This window comes from Pinus tabuliformis, chromosome 6 (assembly GCF_031772625.1).
Source record: "Pinus tabuliformis cultivar Carrire ecotype Pingquan chromosome 6, CPIR1, whole genome shotgun sequence".
Classification (NCBI taxonomy): Eukaryota; Viridiplantae; Streptophyta; class Pinopsida; order Pinales; family Pinaceae; genus Pinus; species Pinus tabuliformis.
The window spans coordinates 327462068-327482156 of NC_142292.1; the positions used below are offsets into that span (position 1 = coordinate 327462068).

General features: G+C 36.1%; 1 protein-coding gene across 1 annotated transcript; it reads right to left on the reverse strand.

Moving 5' to 3' along the window:
- Positions 1 to 5540: 5540 nt before the first annotated feature.
- On the reverse strand, positions 5541 to 7157 carry LOC149258636 (FCS-Like Zinc finger 6-like). Its single transcript, XM_089415631.1, has 2 exons — positions 6222 to 7157; positions 5541 to 6104 (listed from the first exon to the last, which is right to left on the reverse strand). Exons 1-2 carry the CDS (start codon positions 6551 to 6553, stop codon positions 5936 to 5938), a joined length of 501 nt encoding a protein of 166 aa, XP_089271757.1. The 5' UTR covers positions 6554 to 7157; the 3' UTR covers positions 5541 to 5935.
- Positions 7158 to 20089: the final 12932 nt, after the last annotated feature.

Sequence of the window (20089 nt, forward strand, 5' to 3'; positions counted from 1 at the left end):
GCCACCACCCACACACAAGAACGCATATATATTCATGCGTTGATACCTCATTTGGAACAAGCAAGTGGCGCAGAAATAGTACGCACTAGCTCAAGTGGTAAATAGTGCGCAGATTTGAGAGAGGTGCGCATAGCTCATGCGCATAATTCAAAGGCGCAGTTCTATTGTTACTTGGAGCTGGTTAAGGGTTGGGCAAGGTGTGCCCAAGGCTGTTTTCTACGCAGATTTGTGTTGGACTTGACAAGGATGTCTTGGTGACCCGGGTGCGCACTCATCCTTTGTGCAAAGTGTGCACATGTAATTGTAAAAGGCTGATTTTGCCTATGTTGTAAAATATTCTAAGTATTGGCTTGGAGTTTGCCAAGCATTACTTGTATGATTGTATTATGAAGGAAGATTGCTTATAATATATATTGTCGGGCAGACTTGTTCGGGAGTTGCCCCTCCCCTTTATACTGTGCAATTGTTTTTGTCTTTTATAATTGCTATGGATAATGAATGAGTATGGGCTTCATTGGTATAGAGGACAAATGCATGTTTACTTGGTTGCGAAACACAAACTAAGTAATGTTAAAGTGAAAGTAGGTGTAGTCCATGAATGTTAGTATTGGTGAAAAGAAAGCATTTGGTGGTGCCGCACCTTGCTACAAGCGGTTGGAAGACTACCGCAAGTGTAGGGGCGTGACAGGCAAGTTCGGTTAAAAGCAACTCGATGGGAGAATGCAATGGGCGTTGGGCAATTGGGCAGTGCGACGGACGTTGGGCAACCCGACCGAACGTAGGTCGGTCCATGACTTAGTGAAAAATGAAAGGGGCATGTAAGCCATGTAGACAGGTTGGCTTGACAATGTATGGGCCGGCCGACCCAAGTGTAGAGTGAACCGATGCAACCCTTGGTTTATTTGATGGGTAGCGACGCATACATATAAGCGAAGGTTGCCATCCATTTGGACATCAAACAATTCGTTCAAGTTGTTCTAAAGCAAGAGCGAAGAAGAATAAATGAAGAACCGCACGGTAGGATAACCGTAGATGTAGAACCGAACCACAGGCAAGAGGAAGATTGGGTATGCACCTACAGGGCGGGGAGACTAGGCGAACTTTGCACGACCGAGTTTTGGTAGAATTGATATCGAGTTTCCTGTGCGGAAATTACAGTGCGGATCGCAATAAGAGTTGGAAGGAGTTGGGCCGCAGTGCGACGGGTTGAACAACAGTAGGTGCGGACTGCTGCACCATCGCAAAACACTACATGACTGCGGACCGTTGTATGAAGGTGCGGAGAAGCCGCTACACGCTGAACGAAACATGACTACGGAACGACTATGGAGCGCTGAATGCTGAAATAGTGTGGACACTGCAAGAGGTAGTGCCACTGTGGAACAGTGCATGGGTCACGATTGTAAAACATTCAGGATATTCGAGCAAGAGTTGCGGAAGACTGCACGATGCAGACAAAATTTGGGCAGGCGTAAACGGTAGGGTACATGACTAGTTAACCGTGGACAGATCGCTGCACACTTGGATTTTGTAAACTGTAAACTTGTAAAATAACTTTGTAGAAGATTTTATAAGTTATTGGACAAACTTGATTGGGAGTTGCCCCTCCCTGAATGAATGTGTACATTGATGTTTATTATTGTTTATTGATATCGCACATGTTATGAAGCAATTGTTAAAGATTAAAAAATTGTTAATTTTCGCTGCATTATTGAAGAAAGTGAATACTTAAAGAAAAATAATCTATAATCTAAGTGTTGGTGATAAGCGTAGTACGAGAACCGTAGTAGTGGTGAAACGAAAAAGTTGGTTGGTGCCACACCGTGCCCACAAGTGGAATTTGAGTCGCCACTAGTTTGGGGCTGTGACATCCTTGGTCACATTGTTCGAAGCTGGTTGATTCAGTTGAAAAGGAGTGGTACTGAACCAACCATTTCCGGTTCCAGACCTAAAACAGGACTGGTTGATTCAGTTAAAAAAGAGTGGTACTGAACCAACCATTTCCAGTTCCAGACCTAAAACAGGACTAGTTTGACTTCAAACCGGTGGGTCCAACCAGTTTCACCAATTCCAGTCCAGTTCCGATAATACTGATCTCTACCCGCATGGTTTCCACTCACCAGTGGTAGTCACTGCCATTTATAGACTCAGATCATGGCCCATAATTCTGCACACAATGGCTTCAAATTCGTTCGGCTTTGGAATATGGGGTAGTAGTCGGTGTATAGGAATTTTTGTCTATGGTATATAGAGAGATCTGAATGCGAAGAGAACAATCACTTTAGTGCACAAATAACCAAACAACGGGTGCGATCCGACGAATAATAGTTGTTGGTGACCACCGCTGTATGGACTTGATCCACAGGTAGTTGGAATCATGGTCGCAGTGTCTGCTGGTATGAGTAGCTTCAGTGGCCCACGTGTAAATCTGCGGAACGTGCACCACCCCTATGACAATCTAGACAATGGCAGAGCTGCTCGAAATACCATGGGTTGTGACAAATAGAATGCATAGAACGGAGTAGGTGCATATGAATCATTGTGCAAATAAGGGTTGCGATCATCTATAACACATGTTATAGGAGGGCTGCGATCCTCTGCAACACAAATGCACTGTTTGATGGAAGGTTGCCACAGTCTCAAAAAAATAAGCCTACAGCGGCAAGGAGAGGTCACAGTGGTGTGCGGATTGGTTAAAAAAGATAAAAAATAAAAAGCCAAAGGTGTAACCAAGAACAGGCTCCTCCACCTACAAACAACCGAAGCCTATACCCAAACCTACTGATTGGAGATAAGAAACAACGGGCAGATACCTGAACTCATATCATATCGGATGAAAAGGTTGCTCTGATACCAATGATGTAAATTTAACCATGTAATAGCAGAGTTCGACCACAAAATACAAATAACAAATCTCTGGCTACTTTTTAATTAGCAAAGATGTTTAATATAGCTTTATAACAAAAAAAACTAATTCAACAAACTAAGGGAGAAGAATCTCAACTAGGTCTTAAGAATTAGCAACTAAGCAATATATATATTAGAGATATGATATTCAACTACTCCATGAAAATAGAAAACCAAAAAGCTTCATCACACCGACCCATAAGAATAATCTCCTTCTACAAATAATAATGTGATATGCTCAAGGCATAAGCTACCTACTCCTTATCACATCTAGCCAACAAAAGTTCTGTTTGTCATATGCTCAATGCATCAGCTACCTACTACTTATCACATCTAGCCAACAAAAGTTATGTTTGATTACCCATGTCAAACAATGAACTCAATGAAAATAATACACAAAATCTTTTCTAGGCCTTCCTTTGGATTATTCATGTGACAACATGTCAATGAAGGTGTTATTATCATTCTTAGGCATTGGAGATTTATTTTAAAAGCACATATTTTTGGATGGTGAAACTGCACTCAGAATAGAAAATGAGGGAGGCATAATAACAGGCCTAACCCAATAGATGGCAACGATCACAAATAAGCCATTCGCAGAAGCTAAATACCAAGATCATATCTGCCTGTTTGGCTCGTTGGTCACTTGACCAGCCAAAGTTTGGGTCAAAACTAGGCTGACAAACCAGGTTTGACTGTGACTCAGTTCAGTTGCAAGTCTTGGTGCTCAGTTATTTGGAATTTTGCCGAATCAGTCGAGCTAGTTATAACTATTAAAACTTAGAAGTAGCCCTGCTTCACATGACAACGGAGCTAAATCCTACAGTCTTATCACAGTTTATGCTTAACCTGAAAATCGAATCAACAACGGTACTAAAAGAACTAGAACACCACAAATTGGAATTTACTTTCACTATCTGAAGTTAACGCAACTTGGCCCAACAAGCAGGGAAAGGAGATACTGTTGGTGGGCCTTGTTAAAGGGCCAGGGCTAGAAAAGGCTTTATCCTCACTGCAACTCTAACTTTATGCTAGATACCTCTCACTGCAATAGGGTTCACTTGTCATATCTCAACATGTAAATTTTGGGAGGGGCCCTGCTTTTTAAGAGAATCTTAGATATCTTTTCTAAAGCATCCTCCTTTAAAACTAGAGATTCTCCACATAAAACATGGCTAATTTGCACTATACAACACCATAGACAGAATAAAATCAATGTTTAGGAGTATCTACGCTTGCTAAATTGGGAAAACTACGACATCAAGCCCTGCTTCACATGACAAATGAGCCAAATCCTACAGTCATATCACAGTTTCTGCTTAAACTGAAAATATGATCAACATCTGTGATAAAAGAACTTGGAACACTATAAATTAGAATTTGCTTTCACTATCTGAAATTAACCAGCTTGGCCCAAGCCGGCAGAGGAGATACTGTTGGTGGGCCTTCTTAGAGAGCCAGGGCTAGAAAAGGCTTTATTCCCACTGCAATTCTACTTTATGCTAGATACTTTTCACTGCAATGGGGTCTACCTGTCATATCTTAGCTTTCTAAGTTTTGAGAGGGGCCCTGCTTTTGAAGAGAATCCTATATATCTTTCCTAAAGCATTCTCCTTTAAACTATAGATTTTCCACAAAAAAACATGCCTAGTTACTATTCACTATACAGCATCATAGACAGGATACAATCAACGTTTAGGAGTATCTGCAAAATTTGGAAAACTACGACAACATTTAGGTGAAGAGTGGAGTACAGCTCATACAATATAGCCAATTATTGTAGTCCAGGTGAAATTAGTGGAGTACAATTCATGTAATAGAGACAAATGTTATAGTCACATCACAAAGAAAGAACTGTAATAAAACTGGGACCCAGTTATAAATGCCTTGCATCTGAACCGAAACCTACCCATTTGGACCACCATGTTCCCTTTAGCTTCAAGAGAGGAACCCGAGTTGGTGAAAGATATTCCTGTAATGAAAAAGAAGGTCCACCCACCAATAATACAATTGAATCACCTCAACCCGGAGGGAGCAGAAACTCAAGCTTATTCTGAAAGTTTAGGGTTTAATTTCGACTTAATATGTAGACTTGAAAATAATGCAAAACAGTGTTTACCAAGCCCCAAATCCATTCAAGAACTTAGGGTAGATCTCAAGCCATGAGACATAACCTGTGTCCTTTGGGTGAACTATGCTACCTTTATATTTTGATAATAGTTCAACAATAGCTTATCTTACCTCAAGCAGCTGGTGCAGACCTCCTAACCAGTACCTAATAAGCATGCAGTTACATTTGAGCCCTGAACTTGGCCACCTCAGAATTTGGGGAGAACTTATTGTGAAGCACCAATCAGTTGGAAGAAGAGATTATGAATCCATACAGAACAAACTTCATCATGCGAAGCCTCTATATAAACCACCAGGCAAGCTCAATAAACAAGAAAACGATGATTGTCCAAGGTAATAGAAGAGGCTATGCTACAACCCAATGCATACTGAAACGCAAGAAAGGCATTAGAATATTATAATCCCCATTCACAAAGAGGGATCAGACAAAAAATGGAGGACAGCTGATAGAATACGAAAGTGCAGAGAAGGTTAAGATCAATTTCCAATCATTACGTAGAATATGTAGAAAAAGGATTAGATCATAATCACGATAAATTTGATATGGTTTCGATTTGACAATCCTTTGTTCTTTACACTTCGCAGTTAGCTAAAACTGCCTGTGTGTACAAAAGAAGGAAGTTTGATAATGAGACTGGAAAACATGGCCATCACAGCTCAGATCCAATTCGTAAAGATGCCAAAACCCATAACACTCAATTATGAAAGAACAGGTTAACTGCCATTACATATTCAATCAGCAACAGAAGCGCCTGATAAACAGCATCATATAAAGATTGCATGATCTTAATTCTTATCCCTGCTACAGCGTTTAGATCACTGAACCCATTCTTATCAAATAAACAATAATAGAGAGCACATAAAGGACTACTTGGCGTCCTCATAAACACCATCTGCGCTAGGCTGCTGCAGCGGTCTCAGAATGGGAACCCTGATTACTGGTGTTCTGATGCTGATTTGAGGGCAAAGATTCTTTTTTCATGGCGATCACAGAGCGTTTCTCTTTGCGTTCATCAAAAACAATTTGCTGCTGCCGACATTCAACGCTACAGAATGCACTGTCACCCCTAACAAAAATAAAAATAAAAAGCTTAATTCAAACCGGAAAAACCACAAATAAAATTCATGCCATGCATATCCCAAACTGCAATATCTTTTAATGGGTCAAGGTCTGAGAGCACTACCTGTACATGTAGATGTCCCTGCCAGGGACCAGCCGGCGTTTGCAGAGAAAACACGCCTGCAGGAAGTGGGCAGGCTCTGAATTCTTTCTTCTATTAGGCCTAGGAAAACCAAAGCCATTCAATGGCCACCAAATGCCCTTTTTGATTGGTACACCCATTGCCACAGCTTGCCCTTGTGCAGTCTCTCCTAGGGTCATGCCCTTTATTGAGGAGCAATCCTGAGATGGTCTCTGCTTCTCTTTGGGATTCAGCTCAAGACAAGAATCTGAACCAAGCGATGACATGCTTGTAGTTCTTCTCATTGTAGGCCTCGCTCGCTTCCCAAGCAGCATCTTGTTTATATGTACAGATGTACCCACAAGAAAAAAAAGATGCAGAAAATTCTCTGAATTTCTCTGATCTGAAACCAAAGTGAGGACCAGATAGAAATACAAGTTCTCCGCCTTGCAGACGCCCGCCCCACAAAAACGATAGCAGCATACACTGCCGCAGCCTACCGCAAAAACTCTGATAAACCGTGCAGTGATTTAAGTAAAATTTCTGCGAGTGTCCACATTGGATTCAGTGATAAAATTTAATGTGGGCATTCAGAAAACTGCATCCAAATTAAGAATTCCCTTACAAACAACTCTGCAGGCATTAAAAAACAGCCCAATTTCTGCAACTATAACAATTATTCAGATACTGAACACTCCCAGAGACCCTGAGGTAATAATATATAGCTTGCAAACTACTTTACCTAAAGCCCCTAAAACAGTAAATGGGACTCTGATAAAACAATACCCAACTTCCTCTTATTGCTATTGAATTGAATAGAGCAGAGAATCAGGGTACTACCACATAGTCCATATAAGCGTTTACACCGAAGGAAAAAAATAAAATTCTGTGGCCGTGACGTCATGACCAGATCTACTTTCCCTGTTCCCTCTGGACGCTCATGACATTATTATAATTTGGTGGCACCAGAATCTCAGGCCAAGCGCGCTGAGCGCCACCGACTACGTCCGGTGGGTCTGACATGCACTAGCCGGTTGCTAGTTAGGGTCCAATTATTGGACTTGAACCGTTAGGACGAGAGGGTCACGAGTTCGAATGCAAGTAACTCGGGGAAAATCAGGGTTGGCATATTAAATTCGTTTGTCTTTTTCAAAAAATTTGTGGCTTTGTATCTGGTGCACAAACATGGCTCGATGTTACAGTGGAATGAAGTTCACTAATCAAGTTTAAAAAGACACTGTAAATCCAAATCGGTAATCCATATGGATTTTTGTTTTAAATTAAAATTTACTATTTTAAAATTTATTATAAAGTTCAAAAATAATATAATATTTTTTTTAATTATTTTATTTAGGAGTTTTTTTTAATATAATTTTTTGGATTTTCTAGTGCGGAAATATGGTGGAAAAATTTGAGGTGAAATTTTGATTTGTGTTATTTTTTTTTTTTCACTGTATATGGATTCAGTGCCCTTAAAAACTTTTTGGGCAATTCGATTGCCCAGGGGTTACCATCAAGCTTGTAATTTCAAGGGTTACCATCAAGCTTGTAATTTCAAGGGTTACCATCAAGCTTGTAATTTCAATACATTCGTGCCAAATTTTAGAGAAATCCCACGGGAAAAGCTTCCAAAGAGTCTCATTAAAAACAACTCGTGTGATTTATGGAGATTTATATTTTGTATTTCTTTTTATTTAAATTTGTCACTTAAAAACAAAAAGTTTATTTACCAGTCTATAGGATATTTAATGCGGTTAGTCTATATATGCACATCCTTAGATTTATACTTGCCATCCAGATGTATACATCCACCCTTAAATTTATACTTGTTTAAATCTAACGGTGAACATATACAACCCAACCACATTAAATATTTTATAAAGTGATAAATATTGCTTAAATTTAAAAACCATATTTTAATAGTTAGACACATTCATTACGAAATTTAACTTTAAAATATACTATACATCAATCAAACAAGTATTTAACCAACAAACTAAAATATCTATTTCATTCACTTTGATATTCTTCAATTTAGAGTTATTACTAATGTAATATTTATTATTGTAAATTATTATTATAATCATATTTTTATGAAGGGATCAATGTTATATTAATAATTTTTTTAAAGTGAATATCACTTTTTTATTTTTCAATAAATTTAGTAAAAAAAATGAATTTTATTAATATTATATAGTAGAATTTTTTATTAATGATATTGATAAACATGTTTATTTTGAAATTAGGTTCCTAGAATTTTAATTTAATTATCAATAATTACTAGTGTAGCTATAAAAATTAAATGACCAGTAAATCCAGAATCCATCCATGATAAACATCAAAACACTTATTCCATGATACATCTCAAATTTCCCATATTAAAAAAAAAAACTTAAAAATTAACTAAATTATAACTTTATTTTAAATTATTATTAATTATAATAATAATTAATATGTCCACGTGGGGTAGCTCAAGTGGGGATGATAGTGGAATAAGCGGAGATCTTGGGGTTCAAATCTTGTGTTCGAATCTTGTGCTACCCTCTAGGTAGAAAATCAAAGAGTTTACCAAGCTTACAAAAAATAAAATAATAATTAATATATGAGTTAAACAATATTTTAATCAAGGAGATTAACTTTTGTTACAATATCATGGCTCAATGCCATAGTTTATCAATACAATATGCTCAATATTACACATGTTGATATTACATTTTCTTTAATTAAATTAATTAAAAAGCATCACTAACTAACTTGGAGATAAATCTTAATCCTTGATTTATTTTTCAACAAGGAAAAAACAACATACTTAATATTAAAATAAGTTGTTTACATATGTCAAAGATCTCATTTCACTGTATGACAATCTTAATCCTTGATTTGTGAATACTCTTATGAATATTACAAAATATTACATCTAGGTTAAATCTTTATCATCTACCTAATAATCATTGATAATTAAATTAAAATTTTGAAAGGCCTATTATGAAATACACAAACCTATTGAAGGGATAAATATGCCTATCAAGGTTAAATCTTTACCATCTACCTAATAATCATTGGTAATTAAATTAAAATTTTGAAAGGCCTATTGTGAAATACACAAGCCTATTGAAGGCATAAATATGCCTATCAACATAATTAAGTGGCTAATAGGGATTTAACTTCCATAGAATATTCTAAAATATTCTTAGTAGTATATATGAATCAAACGTTCAGATTTATCCCCAAAATAATCATGCTATTTTTTCTTCTTTTAATTAAATTGATTAATTAAAAGAAATGTCATATTGTTGACACTTAATCATCAAGATTGGGTGAATAACTGTAATTGATGTAAATAAATAATAGAAAATTTGAAGAGTCACCGAGAGATGAAATGAATAGTCTCTCCCTCATGTATATAATAAAGACCAACCTGAATGAATATCATGAATTGTTTTGAGGAGTTACCTCCTAGTCTGACATGGTATCAGAGCCAGCGCCATTTTTGGCTTCCCTCTGCTTTGTAACTCCCTATTCTGCCTATTTTGCAAAACTCACACCTTTGTCTGTTGCCCGACGTTTTTCTCTGCTTTACATAAACGTTGCATTTTTGCTTGTGTAGTATCACAATTTTTTTTTTTTTTTTGTCGAATGCTTGACTCGAATACCACTCAACACTCACACCATACGCACTGGTATCTAGTCTCAAATACGCTCCATACTCCACACCATACGCACTGCTATCTGCTCTCATACACACTGCTATCTACCCTCAACACTCACACCATACGCACTATCATTTGCTACCTTACTCCCTAGTGAGGGCGGCTCTGCAAACCCTTCAATAAATAAATAAACCCAACACATTTTGGTGTAGTCATCAATAAATGTCATCATATATTTATTTCCATTTGCAAAAGGAACTGACATTGGACCACATAAATCTGAATGAATGAGTTCAAGTTTTCTATGTGCTCTTGAATGTGAATCATGAAAAGACTGTTTTCTATGCTTTCCTAGAATACAAGCATCACATTGCTTAAGTTTCCTAGGAATTGTAGGCAAACCAGTAACACCATTTTTCTTCAACAAGCGAAGGCTGTCATAGTTCAAATGTCCAAATCTAGCATGCCATAATAAACTTCATGGAAGTGTACCTTCTTCATAATGAGAATTGTATGAGAAATGCTGTGCATGAGCAGAGATACCCTGCAACTGAAGAAGCCTTTCTTCTTCTATCCCCCTCATGATAAGTGAGTGGTCTGATGCTTTTCTCACCTCAAGCTTGCCATCAAACATATGAATGGAGTGACCTTGCTGGCGGATGTGGACCAAGGACAACAAGTTTCTCTTCAGTTGTGGGAGATATAGAACATGATGTAGAAGGAAGTCTGGAAGACCAGGAAATTTAAGCCTGATTGTGCCAAGCCATAATGGCTTGAGTTTTGATTGGTCTGCAAATTATACTGCTCCATCAACATTGTCAGTAAATTCTTCAAAAAGAATCTTTTCTATGAGTCATGTGGCAAGTTGCTCTTGAATCAAGCAACCAATCATTTTTCCAAGAAGCAAGTGAAGCATTAAATAAATCTTCATTTACTCTAATATTACATTGTGCCACAACATAATGAGTAGATTCAGGTGCTTTACCTTTGTCTGTGTCATTAGTTTTACCTTTGGGTTGGTTTCTTTGCTGCTCAATTTTTTCCCAAGGTAACTTGCATGTGGAGGCATCAAGTGATCCATTTCTTTTACAGCATATGTAGTGCAAATCTGACTTTTCTCTTTGATAGTGTCTGCCCACGCTGCCTCTGAAATATCTTCCTCTTCCTCTTCGACCACCTCTTCCTTTGGAAGAATCTTGGGCAAGATTCTTTTCTTTATTAGCAAGGCACACAGCTTCTTCAGAAGATTCAGGGGTTGTCTTCTTTCCAAAAGCTTTCTCTCTTTCAGCAAATTTTTTCATAAGAGAGTCAAAGGTAATATCTTTGAGATTTCCATTTGCTTGCAATGACTCAAGATAATTGGAGTAAGTAGGATAATTTGCCTTGAGAAAAGCGATAAGAGGAATATCCAATTCAACCTTAGTGGCTTTGATATCATGCATTATAGATTTTACTTCAGATGCAAGAGCAAGAGGATCATTATTTTGTAATTCAAGAGTGAAGAGTTTAATCATGAGTTGAACAACTTCAAGTGCAGAGTGTGAGTCATAGAATTCTTTCAGCTTTTGTGAGGCTTCGAAAGCATTTGAAAATGGTGAAATATGTTGACTCACCTCTTCACTTACAGATGCTGCAATTAATGCATAGGTTTTGCTTTTCTTATTTTCCAAAATGGCAAACTCCTTGTCTGGGGTAGGCTCTTCTGGCTCTTTGTCTCCGTCTCCAACACACACTCCTTTCCACAACTCATTGAAATTGAGGGTTTGTTTTATCTTCCGGAACCATTCAGGATAGTTATCTTTGCCAGTGAGAAATACTCCCACAATAGATATTATTGAATGCATTGTAAAATCTTAGTGCTGTAAAAATACTTCTGCTGGAAAATTTTTACTCCTAAAAAAGATGTGATTATGATATATGGAGACAGAGGTATCGTTGTACAAAAGGTAATATCATACACTACAATATCATTCAGCGTAATAGCATTCAACATTCACCGACTCTAGCATTCAATGCCATACACATATACAATGCAACAACAACACAACATTGTAGCAACAATGATATATCCCACAGCGATATATCAATATTCCCTTATTTTGAACCAAAAATACCATGCGAGAAGGACAATTAAAATGAGAAACTGTGTATTACGAGCAGTAGCCAACTTGATATTCCATATGCCAAGGTTACGGTCGTTCCCTCTTTGTGCAGTTTTCGACAGCTATTGGTCTCAGAGTTTCAGAAACCAAGCAACTGTAAGAAGCGGATCAGTAGTCCTGAACTGGATTTTCTGCCATTAGATGAATTAGAAGCAGAACAAATCTTGAGAGCTGGAAAATGACTGACTTCTGCTAAATAAAACCAAGGTAAGTCTTGGGAAACCTTATTAAACTACCGGAGGAACCTCAGGAATTTTCAAATTGCAGCACTAGACATCTTTGGTGATAATATTGGACGGGTTTCCATGCTACAGGAAGCAAGGGCGTAAAAGGTTTTCGGTTCCACCTGTTATGCCTTGATACCAAAGGTACATAGAAACAAACTTGGTGCAAGAAGTCATAAGTGTATCTTCCTAGGGTATTCAAATACCTCTAAAGCATACCGTCTCTATGATGAAGTCAATAAAAATTTTGTTGTATCTAGAGATGTAATCTTTCTTGAAACATCCAAAACTGACAATGTTGTTGAGCGGCAACTTGATCGCTTGGATAGTTTCGCAAATGCAAAATCATTTCAAGAATTTGATAATCAGATTCCACATCTTGAAGGGGGGATTCCTATACTAGTTCAACTTGTGGAATCTTCTTGTGAACCACTCTCTCCCCCGCATGAAAATCCAACAACAGATGACACTTTAAGTGATGTGATTGATAGAATTTGGAGACCCAATCTTGATACAGTGCCAACTCAATCAACGGAGCAGCCTGGAACATCTGAGAAATGTCCCCCAAAGTGGCTGACAAAGACACTTGAAAGTGTTCATCTTGATGAGGTTGGAAAGACAGGAACTAGAAATTCAAACCGGCAAAATGGAGGTGATGTAGATGACTCTGATTCACATGTTGATATGGATGTTTCTTATGATTGTGAATTGAATTTGTCTATAGATTTTGAACCAACTTCCTTCAAAGAAGCTGCTTCTCATGATGAATGGAAAGAAGCAATGCAAAAGGAGTATGATGCTCTGATAAAGAATGGCACTTGGAAGCTAGTTGACCCTCCATTAGGAACCAAACCAATTAGTTACAAGTGGGTCTACAAGAACAAGTATAAAACTGATGGCTCACTTGACAAGCACAAAGCCAGGCTTGTGGCAGAAGGTTTTGCACAGAAGGAAGGGGTCGATTATGAGGAGACTTTTTCCCCCACAACAAAATGGGCTACCATCTGAACACTCTTTTCCCTAGCAGCTCAGAATGGTTGGAAAGTCCATCAAATGGATGTAAAACCCGTTTTCTTGAATGAAGATCTAAAAGAGAATGTTTTTATGTCCCAGCCTGAAGGTTTTGTTGTGAAAGGACATGAACATAAAGTATGCAAACTCGTGAAATCCTTGTATGGTCTCAAACAAGAACCGCGAGCCTGGTATGAAAAACTAACTGAGCATCTTCTAAAACTCAATTTCAAACATTATGATCTTGATGATGCAACTTTATTTGTCAAGAAAGTTGGCAAAACAGTTGTATATATTGTGGTATATGTAGATGATATTTTGATGACAGGGAACAACGAACGCTACATTGCATCCATAAAGAAGGAATTGAGGAAAGGTTTTGAAATTACTGATTTGGGCTATGTTCATTACTATCTTGGTATTGAAGTAACTCAACATACGAAGTCCATATTCCTTTCTCAAAAGAAGTACATTGGAGATCTGTTGAACAGGTTTGGCACGACAGAATGCAATCCTCTTACTACTCCAATGGAACAAAACCTAAAGCTCACATCCATTGAAGGAAAAGAATTTGAGGATGCAACAAAGTATAGACAACTTGTAGGAAATCTCAACTACTTAACTACTACCAGACCAGACATTTCATTTGCTATTGGAATACTCTCTAGGTTTATACAAAAGCCTTATGAGGGACATTGGTTTGCTGCAAAAAGAGTTCTAAGGTACTTGAAGGGAACTCAAGACTTTGGAATCAAGTATACATAGGTGGACAACTTCAGCTTGATTGGATACTCTGATTTAGACTTCGATGGAGACAAAGAAACTGGGGTATCTACTTCATGTTATGATATGAGTCTTGGATCAAGAGCTGTCTCCTGGAGATCACACAAACAATCAGTTCCAGCAGATTCCACAACAGAGGCAGAATATGTGGCAGCAGTTGAGGCAGCAAAAGAAATTGTGTGGCTTAGGAAAATTCTTGAAGATTTGTAGGTAAAACAAGTACAATCTACTCCACTCATGATTGACAATACCTCAGCAATAAAGTTGGCTAAGAACCCAAAGTTCCTTGATTGAACGAAGCACATCAATACTAAATATCATTTGATTCGACATCACGTTGAGGCCAAAACAATCCATCTCTGCCATTGTTCCAATAATGAGCAAATTGCAGACATCTTCACTAAAGCGCTTGGAAGAGAAAAGCTTGAAAAATTCAGAACGATGCTTGGACTCACCAACATCCCTTCAGATTGAGGGGGGAATGTTGACACCTAATCATCAGGATTGGGTAAATAACTACAATTGATGTAAATAAATAATAGAAAATATGAAGAGTCAACGGGAGATGAAATGAACAATCTTTCCCTCATGTATATAATAAATAACAACCTGAATGAATATCATGAATTGTTTTGAGGAGTTACCTCCTGGTTTGACACATATAAACAAGTGTAATATGAAATGGGTTATGGTTTTGTGTACATGTGGTATTGGTAAGCCATGAAATGAAATTCGCCCATGTTATTGTAACAAAATTATTTACATATTCATAATCATCATGGTAAAGTGGGGATAACATAAGTAAGAATCTTGTTATATGTGTTTTCAAAAATATATATATGATTAATTTATATATTAATTCTTTTATTTTATATAATAATAATAATAATAATAATAATAATAATAATAACAATAATAAAGTTATAATTTAGTTAATTCTATGTATTATGAAGTAAGTGTTTGATTCATATCGACATTTACCAACCATTTAATTTATATCATTGCACTAATATTTAGTGTGGTTTAAATGTTTTTTTTTAATATATTTTCATCAACTTTACTTAAAATTGATTGAAATTTTGTATGAATTGTAAATTTGAATTATGAATTCTATATAATTAGAAAATTTTGAAAATGTTGGATTTATTTATTTAAAATACATTTTAATCAATTAAAAATTATAATTTGTCTCGGGGGCAGCTCAATTGGTAATCCGAGATATGCGAAATGTTGAAACTCGAGAGACCCAGGTTCAAATCCCCTTGTTTGTGACCTGGTTTACGAAGAGGAGGACATGTCGTAGACCCCAGAGGTTTAGGAGTAGTTACATGTCAGACTAGCTGTTTACGGAGAGGAGGACAGGTCGTAGACCCTTGAGGTTTACTAGTAGTTACATGTCAGACTAGCTGTTTACGGAGAGGAGGGCAGGTCGTAGACCCTAGAGGTTTACTAGTAGTTACATGTTAGACTAGCTGGGTTCCTCTGGGTCACAAAAAAAAAATCTAATAATGAAACACATTTGAATACAACGAAGGGAAGTAACCAAAATAATCAATCCACTAGATAACCTTGGAGCAAAATAAAGATAGGTGCATGGATAATTTTGGATGAAAACATAAGTTGAGTTTATTGAAATGTGGTTGTGCACATTTTATTTCATCTTTAGCTTATGGAACCAAATAAGGAGAAATTACAATGTCTAGTATCTTTATATCAAATAACGTATATATATGATATAAATAAAATAAATAATGTTTTAAAAAACTAATTATTGTAATAAACTATTTATTTAACTTTAAATATATACTCATCTTAATTCAAGTGCAAATAAATAATTTATGGTAGAATTTGTCTAAAAAATCAAATTGATATGAAGTAATTTATTTTTTATATGGCAACAAGATTTAAAATTGAATTGTGAAAATATATAATATAGGTAAATTTATTTAGGAAAATAATTGAACCAAGTCCATTCAATAATAAAAATCAGCAAGGGGAAAATCAGTAATGTGCAACGTTGTCGCTTTTGTTTTTCAAATCAGCTAGTTCCCATGGTCAGTAAAATCTAGAAACTACATAAAATGAGTCATCCACCAATCAAAAATTAGAAATTTAAATTTTAAAAATTCAAAAAATAATTTTCAGTTTCTAAAAAATTAAGTTTAATATTTAATTTTACAAAAACTTTAATAAATTTTGAAAATAGTTTCTAAAAATTTGCAAATTAATTAAGTGTCAAAGCACTTTGACCCAAACTGATTACAATATAAAAAATTAAAATAATTAAACTATACTTTAATATTTAAAAATGTAAAATAGTTAAATTTTGTTTTGTTTTATAATTTTTTGTAAATTATAAATCAAACAAATTTTTTATATTTTTATAAATGAAAATATTTTTCCATTTTTTTTCATTATGATGATGATCATGATGATTAACGTCCACTAAGACCAATGCGGTCTATCGAACCTCAAGAAAAGAAAAAGAATCTAATTATGATCCTTCAAAATCTTGTTTCTATGATAAAAAAGAACAGAAAGAAGTGCTCCAAAATCGCTATAGTTGGGATGACTTAATAAGTCAAGAATATTGGAAATATGGTAGATGTTAGGGAATTGAGAGCGGATGGGAGTAAGAGCTAGGAAATCTAAAAGGAAGTGTTTTTCATCTTCCACCCTTTAAGTATCACAAATATGACAGATTCTATCGTATCAAGGAGCCTTGGGAGTAGACCACTGCCCGGTTTCACTTCAAAGCTCATGAGAATTAGTTCTTATCCTAGCGATGTTCATTTTTTCTTAGTGTTGGTCAACACAGAGAGATAATTCTGGTTATCAAGGGTGGGGTTGATCACCTCCTTATAGTATCTTAGCTTCCTTTTACCCTCCAACTCCTTATCATCCCACAGATTGTCCTTAAAATTGGAGGTAATAGTATCTTTGACACTATCCTTGCTTCCCATGATGATCGCCTCCTTAATCCCCCAATGGTTGAGCCAAGACTGGACATCCTTATGCCACCCGCACTTGAGGCGAAGGTGGGGGTTTTGACTAAAGTTAAAAGCAATTTTTGGGAGCCTCTTGGATTCCATGTTGTAAAGATTCTTCTTATACATCAGATACCCAAACATAGTCATACTGGGACATACTAGCTTTGATCAAGAGGATAGGATAAGGAGTATTTCCCTTGATCTTAAGGTTGCAAGTTATGAATTTCTTTTGTATCATCTCAATCTTTCTCCACGACTCTCTCGATATACTACAACCCCAAACTTCACATCCGTATAAGACAACATGAGTGACGAGAGTCTCAAAGAGGAACCTTTTTTTATTCCAAATGTAAAGATCGACCGACTTACAATTGTTTTCAAGCTCATAATAAGCTTTCTAGCCTCCAATAATCCTTTTCTCAATGTTATAATGCCTGTTGAGCTTATGAGGAATGTCTATACCCAAATATTTGTAAGAAGAAACCTGCTCTAAGTAATGGTTATCATAGACAAGCCTACCATGGGTGATCTTTTTGGATTTAATGATCATGACTTTAGTCTTGTCGGTATTGATTATCGTACCCATCTTGGAGCAGTAGACATCAAGAGTCTTAAGTTGCTTTTCTAGGTCATCATGGCTTTTTGCAAGAAGAACGATATCATTAGCATAAAAGAGAAGAGTAATGATTATACTAGCAAGCTCGGTCCCCTTGCAACCTGCAATTTCTAGACACTCCTCTAGCTTATCGATGTAGATGCCAAAAAGGGTAGGGGATAAGGGACACGCTTGCTTAACCATGATATTGCATTTAATATCTTTAGACCACCCTTCATTGATCTTAAGCTTGGCAATGATAGTCTCGTAGAGGCGAATCACAACAATCCTCAGTTTAGGAGGAACCATGATCTCTTCAAGTCTCTCCAAATCTTATCTCGAGGAAAAATGTCGAAAGATTTTCTAAAGTCCATAAAACAACATAAGCGATCAAATTTACTATTGTGACATTCCTCTATAATGATACAAAGAGTGACAAGATGGTTGATAGTCAAGTGATGTCTCCTAAAAATAGCTTGCCCTTTAGCTCTTTTACCATGGTTTTCAAGCCAAAAGCTAAGCTTCTTTTCCAAAATGAGCCCATATAGCTTGGCTAGGATATGGCTAATCATAATGGTCCTATAATTATAGGGAATGCTTTTGTCCCCATTTTTAAATATATGCACAATAAGGCTTTGCGTCCAAAGCTTAGGGAAGCCATGCTTTACTGCCAAATTGAGAAGCTTGTGGAGATGAGGAATGAGGATAGATCTTCCCATTTTAAAGATCTCAGCTTGGTATCCTTCAATATCTTTAGCTTCCCAATTAGCGACATTATTAATCCTAGACTCAACGCCTTCCAAAGAAAATATATCTTCCTTAATAGGAGTGTTTAAGATGGTGCCCATGGTGTCTGGAGAGTCATACAACTTCTTAAGATAGTTGTCCTAATTTTCTAAGGGGATAGAATGATTATCTTTAGTTTTACGAACAAGCACATTCTGCCAAAACTTTATGGGTGCAACTTTATAAAGGTGGAGAAGATTCTCTTGTCTCTTATTAATATATGACCTCTTCTTCCTTTTGATGAGAGCTTTATATAATTATATTCCAGAGCTTAATGATTTCATTAGGAGTGTCTCTGATCGCTTTCCTGGAAATTTTACAGTCTTTGTCATACCAAGGATTGGAAGTTCTATTATTATGCTTATACGAAGTCTCACTAGAGAACTTGCTAGTTGTAGTGGAAAGGGTAGTAGTAAAATGGTAATAAATTTGATCGATGTTGCTATTATAAGTCAAGGAGCCTAAATCCCTTTCTAAATCCCTTAATAAAAGGCTGACATTACTTCTATCGAAGCGAATGTGTCTTTTGCTTTCACGGGTCTCTTGCATGTGGGCGATATGCATAACAAGATTGAGGGATAAAGACAAAGTTCTTTGGTCAAAGTCAGGCTCGTACATGTTAAGTAGCTCAAAGTTTTTAATACGATTGAGATCATGGGTGTCATAAATTGCATAATCCACGAGACTGCTACCCAGCCAATGGAAACAGGTCATCTGATCGGAGGAAGGCCACTTGTTAATATATATTCCTTAAATTAAATATATCTTAATATAAAATAAATAAATTATTAATATATATTTATGGAGTAGTCTTTAAGTGTGTTTTTTTGGAAAATTTTCCGGTATCTAATTTGTTTATAATCCAGCAGCAGTTCATTAAAATCACAAGTTTGACAGGGGAACTCTTCATAATCGAAGTGCCTAGGGGTTTTTGAGGGTGTTGAATCCATATGTGTAGTAAAAAAACTAATTTAAACAACACAAATCAAGATTTGACCAGACATTTTCTCGTCAACCAAAAATCTACTAAAAACTCCAAAAAGTCAAACTTAAAGACTACTCGTATATTTATAGGATATATATAGATAAATATTAATATAAAATAAAATTTCAATAAATAGGTTTATTAATACAATAAGATAATTTGTAACATATATTACAAAATTAATGAAGAGTAATATATGAAATTAATTGATATGTAAATTTTTGTTTTCTTTAAGTAATTTGTTACAACAAATCTAATAAATATAACTAAAATTTGTTAATTTTCCTTTAAATTTCAAAAATTTTCAATATATGATTTTCTCCTTAAATAAATGAAACAGGTAAATGCTAGAAATAGAAAACAAAAAGAAATACACACATGCATTATCCACAATGGACATAAGTTTTACTGTGAGAAACTCTTAAGAAATACACACATGCACCATCTACACTAGCACAAGTTTTACTTTAGGAAATCCTTATTGGAGAAAACCCAACTAGAAGGTGACATGCTCTTCTCTCTTTTCTCTGGTATGGAAATATGCAAGTACAAAGAAATAGGTACTATATATGGAGTTACGTAAGACCTATGGCTTGTAAGGCTGCTGCAACACCTTAACGCCCTTTAATTTCTCTCTAACATCCCACTCCCAATTGTTTTGCTTAACTATGAAACAAAATTCAAT